The following is a 12,582-nucleotide window of genomic DNA, read 5'->3' on the forward strand; positions in this document are numbered from 1 at the left end:
TCTGCACTGTGGCCCCCTCACAATATTTACTTATTTATTAAATTTCTTATGTTGCTCCTATGGACCATGGGGCTGTCTGAGCTGCTCACAATTTAAAAAACATATAGCAACAATACAATAATATTTAAATTAACAAAAACAATGAAAAGAACATTCAAACTACCTACAGCAATTAAAATAGAAATAGAAATACACAGCATAGCAGCAAATACAATTTAAAAAAACAGGATTAAAACAGATCTTATGTATTAAAAAATCTGGGAAAGAAAAAGGTTTTCGCCTGGCAACAAAAAGAAAACAAGGACGGCGCCAGGTACGTGTTCCAGAGATGGGCACAGCTGCCAAGAGGGCCTTTCTCCTACATATGAATATCTGTGTATATATAAAGTAAAAGTGCATTTAAAAAAACTGCAGACCGATGACAGCAACTTCCCATGACATGCTGGTTGGCTGCAGCAGCAGTTACTGCTGCTTCCTCTTGCTTTTCCTCTTCCAAATGCTGAGCTTTGCCTATTGGGTGCTCACACTGCAGTCCTACCCACCACAGCATCAAGGTCAGGCCCACTTAATTTCCTGTTCCATACATTTTTCTGAAATGTACTGTGTCCCAAATGCAGACCTGCCTGCAACTCTTGTCACTCAGAAATTAGCTAAAAGTCTTTGGTGCTTCCCCACAGTGGCAGCAGCAGCAGCAAGCAAGCAAATGCAGCAGTGCTCACGACCCCATCAGCAGCTGCCGAAAACACTTCCACTTAACCAGAAGTGAAGCAGCACCACGGCACCATCCAAGTTCACCATCAATTTATGACACACCATAAAGTTGAAAGCACTTCAGAGGGCTAAGCAACATCTCCAGCAGCTGGTTTTAGTTGCTGCTAAGCGGTTGGCGTGCCTCAGTGGTCATGGTAGAGGAGTGGGGGAGGAAATACATTTACAAGGGTAGTAAACGAAAGCACTTGTCTGGTTTCTGGATCCACTTTATTGTGGTCCCCAATCTTTTAAGAAGTGCCCTATAATTACAAAGATCCACATTCAAAACAAGTAGAACATTTCATCAAACTGGATTTCCCCCCTCCCCTTTTAAAAGCAACATGGTGTTTGTTACCCTGAAATAACAACCCCTTTAGGAATTCCAGTCCCCATCCCCTGCTGATTATCCTGGGTCATTCGTAGATCAAGATGTTTCTCTAGGAACTTGTGTGAGAGCTCCAACTACTAAAAGCAACAACCCCGATGCTGTTTACATGATCGCTTGTGCCAAGTTGTACAGCAAGGGAGTAAAGAAATCCCAAGCAGTGCCAACGGGGCAGTGGAGTGCCACAGTCTCCTCTGGCTTGTGTCAACCTCCAATTCTCCCCTTGAACTAAAAGAGTGAGATCAGGCCTCCAAAGGTTTCTCTCTTTCACCCACTGCATCTATTACTGGTTGGTTTGTTTGTTAAATGTATTGCTTGACTAATATAAATTTTGTTTGTTAACCAAATAACAAGAGGCCTCTTAGATCAGGCCAAGAGTCCACAGCATCCTCATTACAATAGGGGATAGACAAAATGCTTGAAGGAAATTCTCTCATAGAGACTTAATGAGCCGTGAAGTGAAAGCTGAAAAGACACAGAGAATGCTCTTCTGGGACCATGCAGATAGAAACCCAACACTCACCACTGATAACTCAGTACTTTTGCAGGAAAGGAATGTCTGCCAGGATGGAGGCATCCCATTGAGAACCTGGGAAATATTCAATCCAGAGTACTTATAGGCTTGGGCTTGTGAAGTGCTGAACCATTTTGGGCCTGGTTGCATGAAGATCCACCTGCCCAGGCATCATGAGCTGCCTCAGAGGTCTTCCGTGGAGGTCCACCTATGAGATCGAGCCAGCCGAAACAAGATCTTTTCACTGTGGTGTGTACAGGTTCTCCTCTGTACATCCTTAACTGGGCTTTTAAAAATGCATATATAGCCAATCACGTATTATCACTTATATATTTGTTGTTGCTAGTCGCAAAGTCGTGTCCGACCCATCGCAACCCCATGGACAACATTCCTCCAGGCCTTCCTGTCCTCCACCATCCCCTGGAGTCCACTCAAGCTTGCGCCGACTGCTTCAGTGACTCCATCCAGCCACCTCATTCTCTGCCGTCCCCTTCTTCTTTTGCCATCTATTGTTCCCAGCACTGGGCTCTTCTCCAGTCCTTGAGTCCTTCCTTCTCATTAGGTGGCCAAAGTATTTGAATTTCATCTTCAGTGTCTGGCCTTCTAAAGAGCAGTCAGGGTTGATCTCCTCTAGGACTGACCGGTTTGATCGCCTTGCGGTCCAAGGGACTTGCAGAAGACTCTGCCAGCACCACAATTCAAAGGCCTCAATCCATTGGCGCTCAGCCTTCCTTATGGTCCAGCTTTCACGGACATACATTGCAACTGGGAAAACCATAGCCTTGACTATACGCACTTTTGTCGGCAGGGTGATGTCTCTGCTTTTTAGTATAGCCAGGCACTTATATTGATATTATGTATTGCATTATTGTATTAATGTTTGTTTGATTTTGTATTGCCTACAGTTAAATATAGTATTGCTTAATTGTACAGCTTTAATGTATTATTGTATTTCTAAGGAATATATACTCTTTTTTTTTCTATTGTAAGCCGCCCAGAGAGCACTATGGGCTATGGGGCAGCATACAAATGTAATAATAAAATGAAATGAGTTGTTTAAAGATTTAGTATGTTTATTTATTTTGAATACTCTCTCATTTATCTCTTTGAACAGGCCTATGCTTTAAGGTTTTTTTTCTGCTGCTGTCAAGTATTACTATTCTTATTACTACTATTATTAACACTACTAGATTTCATCTACATCCCACCTTTTTCCTCTTGTGTGCAACCCAAGACACACAATTCTCTTCTTCTTCTCCATTTAATCCTCACAGTAGGCCCATGAGATTAGTTTAGGTGGAGTCTGAGAATGGCCCAAAATCACCCAGTCTGCTCTAGGACTTGCCTGGGGGACACCCAAGTCCCCATCCAACACTATGGCACCCCGGCTTATGAAGTGATTTTAGAAACATGAAAACAGAGAAACAGAGCGAGTCAGAAGGGGTCTCCAGGGCCATCTAGTCTGACCCCCGGCTCCAGCCGGCTCCGCTCAAGACATGCCCACCATGTGCATGTCCAATGTTGTTTAATCGCATTTTATATTTTTAAGTGGAGCCACAGTGTAAGGACTATACCATAACGCATAGTCTGTGAGATGTTTCTGTAACAGGGGAGAAGAAGAAAATGGTACCTATGACCTTTCTTCTGGCCAGGAACAGCAAGCTTCTGTTATACAGCAAGTTATTTCACATTCCTTGCCATATCCCAAAAGACACATCTTTTCAGGATGTGGCAATATCTCAATGATTTTTAATTTATTCATTAGGCAAAATTGTGGATGGCAACTGATCCAATGAGTACATGAGAGCTGCAGTAACGCAGTGACTGGGTATGCAGCCAAGCTACTGGCCAAGAAGGCTGGGTCGCGTTTTTGCCATGGCGCTCTCTCGATGGTTCTGCCCAGGGGGCAGAGGGTGCTTTGTGCGGCACGTGCCCATTTGCAGTATGGGAGACATGATGCGGACCTCCTCGCAGGATTGTTTTAAGTATTCCAACAAGGTACAACCTGCAAAGTGCCTTTCACTCAGAGTAATTCTGTATATGTGAAATGCTGAAATGTTATTTCTTTGCTTGAACATACTTCTTCCTTGGATACCTGAAGGAGCGCTTACGTCCATATACGCCCGCCTGCCCCCTGAGATCTGCGGAGAGGCCCTTCTCCGGGAACCCTCCGTGAAGGAAATTAGGAGGGTGGGTACTCAGAGGAGGGCTTTCTCAGCGGTGGCGCCCAATCTATGGAATGCGCTCCCCAGAGAGGTCCGCCTGGCGCTGTCATTATTTGTTTTTCGGTGCCAGGCGAAGACCTTTTTATTCATATGTCATTTTAATTGCTAATATTATTTGCTTAATTTTTCGGCCAGGGTGACTTATTTTATAATGTTAATGTTTTTTATATTTTTAGTGTTTTATATTTTAACTGTTGTCTTGTAAGCCGCCCTGAGGCTTTGGCGAATGGGGCGGCATAGAAATTTTTAAATAAAATAAATAAAATAAAAGAGTTAGCTCAATTCCCCCAGCCAAGGATGTGCATCTGATTTTTGCAGAAATAGAGTCAAGGTGAAGGATCACTGCAAAGGCAGCTCAAGATGGGATGAAAATTACTCCTTTCTGACATAAGCCATCACTAAGTTATAATTTTGCAGACCAAAAGTATGTTTCCAATTAGCTTTGTTAGCCCCTGCAAAGTAGCAACCATGTCACATGGTATTAATCTTTGCTTCATTAACATGTCATATCAGCGGCACACAGCATTCTTTGAAATTGATACAACCTGCCGCTTCTCTGCACCCTACCCCCCCCCACCACAATATCAGTAAGAAGTGCCAAAATCTGCTTCCTCGGCAGGAAGGACGACCCCCTGAGATCCTTTAACTTTTGGTTTAGGTTTCCAGAAATAATTCTTCTTCCATTAGGAGGAAGAGCAGAAGGAACAGGAAATGCAAGACAGTGGCTCACAGTAAACAAAGACATTCCTGAAGATGTTTACAGCCAAAGAAACAAGCCCATTATATTTGAAAGGGGGCCATTATGTTGCAGTTTATGATGAAAAGCTGTTTTCTACAGGCAAGTGAAAAACACCTCTAAGGTACCACCCCATACACTTTTCTTCACTCCCAAAGAAACTGTTCTTAGTAAAATGTTTGGCATTCCATGGAAGGGTTTCAAAAGCACCACCCACTGAGCACTGGATGCAAAAGGAATTAGATATACTTAAGTCCCACTGAAAACAATAGGCCCTAAGATATACCTAACTTGACCTAAGTGCAATCAGTTTTGTCCCTTACTATTCATGTAGTATCTTTTCATTGATAAACTGCTCCATTTGCATTAGCTACACAATCCTAACAGCCTTGTAAGGTTGGCTGCTTCATCCCCACATTCAGGAATGAAACGGCCAGTACGTTCACAGGCAAGACAAAATTTCAGCTAGAGACCTTCTTGGATGATGACTTGGGCATTTCAGCCACCACCCAACACCCGGAGTTGCAGGCTGCAAAACGCCTTTCCACTGAGGGCCACATTTTGACTCAAAACTCATCCTAGCAGTTAGCAGTTTCAACCTTTCAGAATGTGTTCCTGTGGCTGTGCTGTCATGCGCCATCCCGTAATTTCCGACTTACGGCAACCCTATGAATCCAAAAATCCTGTCTGCAGCTGCCCTGCTCAGCTCCCCAGCCGGGTTCCAGGCTGCCGCTCCCTTGATGGAGCCATTCCGTCGTGTCTCTGGTCTGCCTTTGTGTCTTCTGCCTTGGACTTTCCCTAGCAGGATCGTCTTCCACAGGGAGTCTTGCCTTCTCCTGATGTGTCCGAGGTATGACAGCCTCAGTTTTATCATTTTTGCTTCTAAGGAAAGCTCTGGCATAATTTGATCTAGGACCCCCTTGTCTGTCTTCCAGGGTGCAGGGTTTGTCTCACAAAGCTCTCCTCCAGCACCTTGATTTTCTTCCTGTCAGCTTTCTTCACTGTCCAGCTTTCACACCATACATAGTAACTCTGGTTAGTACTATGCAGAAGGAGGCAATGTTAAGCCACTTCTGAATTCTCCTACCATGAGATCCTATGACAAACTCTTAGCATGGGCACGTGCAGGGAGACTGCTCAAGCTGGTGAAGCCATGGGAAAAGCATGACACCAAGAATCCAGATTTTGACCCTGGCCCAATGTCCCACACCCATGACCTACAGGATCAGAAATTACATAAAAGGGAAAGGGATGCCCCTACTCAGGACGTCTCAGGGTGCCTAACTTCCTTGTCCCACACTTTTCTGGCAGCCTGGTTTAAACACTGTCAGCTTATTGCCTGATGGGCTGCCCGTGTGCCCAGGTGCAGCATCTTACAGGTACCTGAGACTGGGGCTGAATTAACAGGCCACAGAGGTATGGGGGGGCCTAACAGTCTGCACAATTTCGTTTAACAACAACAATTGCCATCCTGAGTAATTCTTAGCCTGTTAAATTGAAAATTTGAAGCATTCACACACATGATTCACACCTCTGAATTTTGGGTAAGGAGTGCGACCACCTGCTGGACTGGTGGTGAGAACTAAGATGAGAGCTGGAAACACTTTTTGGTCCAGCAAAAGATGTGTCAATGAGCCAGTTTCATTTTCTCCCACATCCAATTTTTTAAACCTCATGTTCTTTCTCTCAAACATTACAGATGCAGCTTTGCATATTCTGATAAATTCTTATCAAAACCAAACCAACTAAGTTCCCTCCCATGCTTGAAAACCTGGGATTCAAACGTGGACTTCTAAGATCCAAGCACATAAAGTCCAGTGCCTGGATGGATGCAACTCTCAAGTGCAAGTTCTCCTGCAGTCAAAAGCTTTAAACTTCTCATTCCTTTTGTCTCAGAGATGGGGAATTTTGCGGCAATTTCTTAACAAAAACCAAACTAAATCGAAATTCTCCCTTTCAGAATGCTTGACAAGAGGACAAGGAAGGAAGCCAAAATTAACTATACAGATTAAATTATAGAAATTTTCAAAAGCACTTACACATGCAAGGTCCCAAATGAATCCTGTAAACACTGGTGCTGCGTATCTTTAATTGATGTATATTCACTGCACAGCCCCAAGAGAAGATTTACAGTCGGCAATCCCAAACCACTGAGCAATGTCGCCTGTTCCTCCACAAAATGATGTGAACTGACTTGGTCTGAATTACAAATCCCCCAAACTTCATTACAACAATCCTAATTGTATCACAGGTCATTTTCCATAAGAGAAACAACCAGCATTTCTCCTCCTTAAATAGATGCATCAAGAAGTTTGAATGAAGATCAAAGCAGAGAAAAGGCTGCAGCTTCTGAATCATCTTCAAGGGCAGCTCCATATAGAGAGCATTGCAATAGCCTGATTTAGAGTCTGCCACAGGGCAGGTTTCTGACGCCAGAGACCCAGTCCAAATACGGGGCTAGCTGGGCCACCAGCTGATGCTGGCACCCTGATCTACGCAAGCCACCTGAGCCTCGAGTGACACAGAGGGATCGGGGATAAACCCCTCAAGCTACAAACCTGCTCCTTCGCGGGGGTTCAGACGCATCTGCAACAGGTCGCACTCCTTCCTCTGGTCAGAGGAACCACCCAACAACGGCATCTCAGACTCGTCTGGATTAGACTTCTGTTTGTAAGCCCTCATCCAGCCATGCACCTGTTTAGCACATCCACAGCCTCACCAGCTGAGGATGAAGAGGAGAAATAGAACTGCGTGCCATCAGCACACTGCCGGCAGAGCACTCCAAACCAGCAGGCGGCCCCACCCTGCGGCTTCACGTAGCTGCTAAGCAGCACAGGCGATGGGGCTGACCCAGGGACTCTCGCACTGGACGCTCCAAGGAGCGCAGCAATATCCCCCAGCCACCGTCTGCACACTCTTGGCAACTTCCGTTATAGCCCCAGCAAGGCGGCCACTGGCACATCTCTTAGCAGAACCCCCCAAGGCTTGCACAGAAGCAGCAGAGCGAGCAAAACGACCCCTGGGCCCTCCAGTCGCAAGCACAGCCAACTGAGACAAGCCAAAGTGCCAGCCAGTTGCTTCTACACAGAGGGGTCACAAAATAGAATCCCTTCCCCAGCGCCAAACAAGAGAGCTTGACAGGTGCCCCCTTGTTAACCTCACTCTCGCCCTGGTGAGGGTCACCTATGGAAAAACGCCCACTGCTCCAGCTGCTTAACTATTCCAAACCTCTGGTCAAGAAGAGGCGTCCTCTCCCTGAGTGCCTTTGACCTTGGGGAAGAGAAATGCTCAGTTTCCTAGCCTCATAAGGAAACAAGGCGACCGGCATACAGGAAAAGGCCACTGCTGTGAGCAGCCATAGTCGCAGGTGGCCAACGGCAAAGGGCCCGTCCTCCAGGCTTGAATAAGCCCTTCTCCTGCCCTCGCGGCTTTGGCCCTTCCACCCAGGCCAGTGCCTGGTAACAGCCCCTTCTTCCACCAGTCCAAATTGCCCCTCAAACAGTGGCTTTCCAGCTGCATGACAGGGAACAGCAGAAGCCACTGGCAACTGTGCAGGGATCAGACAAAAAGAAAGGGCGCCCACCATGGCGGCCCTTTCCCGGCCAAGTGCGGCCGTGGGGAGGGGCAGGGAGTAGTCTCAGGCCACACCAGGTGGCGGTAAGACAATGGGCCTGCCCAGTACTATGCGTGAACCAAGCACCCATCCTAGTCTAGAACATTCTTCAGGATCCTCTAAAATGTTCTGGGAATCAGCCAAGGAATCTCCTCTGCCAAACAAGGCTCAAAATGGTCCCCAGAAGGTAGGAAGAGGGAACATTATGATCACAGATCTCTTCACAAACCAAAGAGACTGGCACTTTGGGGTACATGACTGCACGTAGCAACAACGTCCCTTCTGTGAACTGCAAAAATAAAAAATAAAATTAGAAATTAGAAAATGGGGCCGCCCCTTCCTTTCCACTCAGTATTCCAGCCAGCTGGACCGCAGTTAAAAAGAAAAGCACTCGAGTCAAGCGAGTCTGGTATCTGAAGTCTCTGGCCCAAAACAAATAGATAAATGCTTTAAAAATTAAAATAAGAAGGGACTTAAAAAGAATAAATTGGCCCTGGCTGGCAGAAAAGAAGAGAAGGAAAACTGCACTGCTCTTCGAAAAAACAACGGCCCACGTGTTTACATTTGAACTAGCTTCCCATCAGTAACCTCACACCATACTTCCACGTAACTCAAGATTTTGTCTCTGACAACAGCATGCAACAGATGCTGGAAAACAAAAACTCGGGATGTCCAGGTGCATCAATGGGGTGCCAAGGAAAATCTTTTTGGATGCTTCTGCATGGAAGTCCTTCTTTTCCATTCAGTGTGTTAATCACATGGGAATTTCTCCTTGGAAAATCAACCCAATAAGGCACCAGATAAAGCCATGCTGATTGTGAGTGTACAGTCCAAGGAAGTCTATCTGTTGTCTATATCTGTTACGCACTGGGAGAGCCTCATGGCCCTTCCCACAGGTCAGGGCCGCAGAAGCAAAGAGGAAAGACCCGGATCTCAGCAGTTTGGACATACGACCTAATCAGATCTTACAGGATGCAGACAGATGGGCACCACTAAAACTGGTTTTGCGGAGTAAGGTTAACACACTTAAGATTAATGTAATACCTCAGACTGTCTATGCTACATGTGCAATTCCTCTATTCCTGGCAAATATTTGCAAACATTTAAACTTCTCTTTTGCAATATTCCTCTCCAGCACAAGTATCCATGAAAATAATCACAGAATAGGAGAGTTGGAAGGGGCCAGAAGACCACTGAGTCTAACCCCCTGCTCAGTGCAGGACACCAAGTTAAACCATCCCTCAGAGGGCTTCCCAGTTGCATCCTGAATGCTTTTAGGGAGGGAGAGCCCACACCCTCCCTAAGTAATTGGTTCCCCTGTCGTGCTGCTCTGACAGCCAGGACATTTTTCCTGCTCTCTGGCTTGTGGAAACTTGAGCCGTTACTCTGAGTCCTGCACTCGGGGATGATGAAGAAGAGATCTTGTCCTTCCTCTTTGTGACAGCCTTTCAAGTACTTGTACAGTGCTATCCTGTCTCTCCTGTCTTGTCTTCTTGAGGCTAAACATGCCCAGTTTTTTCAATCTCTCTTCACAGGGCTTTGTCTCCAGTAGCCGGATCATCCTTGTTGCCCTCATCTGAATCCTTTCCAGTTTGTCCACATCTTTCTTCAACTGGGGTGCCCAGAACCCAGTACTCCACATGAGGCCTAACCAGTGCTGAGTAAAGGGGAACTAATACTTCATGTGATTTAAAGGTGATACTTCTATTAATGCAGCTTAATAGCCAATTAATTAATAGCCAGTTATGCAGCCAATGTAACATTCCATCAAGGAAGTTGGGTTTGGCTTTCCGGTTCTTGCTTTATATCATTGGGCCTGTTTACTCACTCACACTAAAGTTTGGTCTTTCTCACTTATATTAGATTTTCCACCATGGTCAGTTCTGGAATCTTCTATCTGGACCCTTTTACCCAACAGAAGGCATCAAGCTGTCAGCATATTAAAATGGATAAGACTCCTCCAACCACAATGGTTACTAGAAATGTGTAGCATATAATATTGCAGCAATTACATTTTGAACCTTTTTCACATGCTAAATTGACATTATGGCAAAATCAAGGATTTAAATTGGTAGGAAAATGGTGTTAGTCGTGGACTTGGTTGAATTAATTTATTTTTACTTGATATCCATTAATGAGACTGATGATAAGTCTCTGTCATTTTCAGATTTGCCTATCAAATATGATTTCCCTGCTATGATAGAATGGCAATACTTCCAGTTGCAATCTAGGTTTGACCCTGCAGCTTTTGAAGCTTCACAGTCTCTTCTGCTACTGGAAATACTTATTGGGCTGATCAGTTATATTGACCCACAATCCATGTTTATAAATATTTATCACTGTTGAATAAATATGATGCACAGCATGTAAAGCAGGAATGGAATGGGGAACTGGACTGTCCTAACAGAGTAGACCTTAGGTTACACCTTATTCAACAAGCCACAGTCCAAACATTGCATACCTCAACCCTGAAACCTTAGGAATGGGTTGTATCAAGTCCACCCAAGGTCACAATCCTCTACCCAGCTGGGGGATGCTGGAAGCCGTAGTCCAGCACATCTAGGGGCACCAGGTGGGCAAAGAAATCAGTACACCCCGTGGGAAGCAGGACGTCCTCCCAACCTTTCCACTCCTTCACCATTTCTATCTGCCTACTTCTGAAAGCATCATTGCGTTTCTTTCTCTTGATCCAGGTTGGGAACGTTTCAGGTGTGCGGAACCAGCTTCATCAACAGCACCAGAAGAGACCTGGGGCTGGATCCTACCAAAGGTCCAGCATTCTGTCCACATGGCAGCCAACCAGATGCCTGCGTGGAACCCACAAGCAAAACTGGTGTGCTACAGTGCCCTCCCACCCATGTTCCCCAGCAACCGGGACACATAGGCCTACAGCCTTGTGTACAGGAGGCCACACATAGCCACTTAGTCTTCTCCATGAATCCGTCCTTTTACAGCCACCCAGATTGGTGGCCAGCACCTTCTCTTGTGGCAACGAATTCCACAGTTTAACTCTGTGCTGTATGATGAAATACCTCCTTTTATCTGTCCCGAATTCCCCAACAGTCAGCCTCATGGAATGACCCCAGGAAATGGGAAAGAGAGAAAACTGTCTCCTTGCTCGCTTTCTTCATACCATCCATAACTTTGTTTTTTTACTGGAATCCTGTGATGCATTAACCCAAGCCTGGTGCATATAGCATAGGCAGAACTGTGTGCTCTGTTTGAAGCCCCAGAGCTGAACAGAGCTCACAGGTCTAGCTTCTGCCTGTCCTTTCGATTAAGTTTGCACTTTGTATAGAGGTTTCATCATGTTTATATTGTCATTTGAGTGTCAGTATTTACTATCTTGCAGTCCTCAGGCAGAGCAGCAAGAAATGAGCTTCATAAATGAGATCAACAAGTCAGCTTACCAGATCTGTCCCACATTAATTAGTGAGAGGTAGAGTATCCACAGAGCAGCCATAAGAATCATGTTTGCACAACCGGTGACCAGGACAAAAGCTGATATTGCGAGGCCGGTCAGAGCAAAGCTGTCCAAGATGCTGTCCATGCTGGACCAATCCAAGAACCAGATGAGAGTTGGCGCATAGCTCAAGGCATCCAAGTTCATCTTCCCCTTGAAATAGCGCTTGACATTCTCCAAATACAGCTTGCAGGGCAGGAGTCCCTTGTCTCCAATAAGTGCCTTGTTCTGATGGTATGCTACCAAAAAAGCTACAGCTGCAAGGAAGATAAAACACAGAAAGGAATCTTATTCGAGACACATCAACCCATCAGACTGAAGCGAGAGACTTGCAAAGTGCAATATTGCCTCACCAACATTAAAGCCAGGCTTAAGTAGGCCAAGAAACCCACTGAGCTCAGGAAGGGTTTTTCCCTGCTTGTGGCTTTGGCACTTTAAGCTATAGGCCCGATACAGATCCCTGTGGAGCTCCCCATTCACAGGGAGAATTTATACTGTATTTCCCTCTCTCCCTTCTGTTCTTCAGTCACCAATCCATACAGGAATCTCTGCTCTTATTCCCTAACTACTAAGTTTGTTCAGGAGTCTTTGATGAGGGACTTTGCCAAAAGCATGTGGAAGTCCAAGTAAACAGCATATATTGGATCAATGCCATACACATATTTAGTGACATTCTCAAACAACATGGTTTTGGATATATTAAAATGTATTGCATCTGCGTCTCACGTATCTTCCAAGGATCACAGAGTGGCAGCCTACTTCCTGCAAATCTAATAGCCCAACCATACTTTTTTCCTGAATCACAAGATGGATACAAATTTCATTCTTACAGTCAAGAAAGGCTGAGTTTCTTGTAAGAATAAGAATTCCCTGGCCCCACAGAGACTAGCCACTCA

The 12,582-nt window shown here is 45.4% G+C and overlaps 1 protein-coding gene across 2 annotated transcripts in view; it reads right to left on the reverse strand.

Moving 5' to 3' along the window:
- LMF1 (lipase maturation factor 1) overlaps positions 1–11,909 on the reverse strand; it is a 186,872-nt gene extending 174,963 nt beyond the window's left edge. Inside the window, exon 1 of one of the 2 annotated variants that reach the window (XM_044452589.1) lies at positions 11,634–11,909. In XM_044452589.1, coding sequence (XP_044308524.1) covers positions 11,634–11,833 — 200 coding nt within the window. In that variant the 5' untranslated portion in view covers positions 11,834–11,909. The remainder of the gene's footprint in view (positions 1–11,633) is intronic. The other variant, XM_044452590.1, reaches the window with a different exon arrangement.
- Positions 11,910–12,582: the final 673 nt, after the last annotated feature.

Source organism: Varanus komodoensis, unplaced genomic scaffold, assembly GCF_004798865.1.
Source record: "Varanus komodoensis strain SLA01 unplaced genomic scaffold, ASM479886v1 scaffold73, whole genome shotgun sequence".
Classification (NCBI taxonomy): domain Eukaryota; kingdom Metazoa; phylum Chordata; class Lepidosauria; order Squamata; family Varanidae; genus Varanus; species Varanus komodoensis.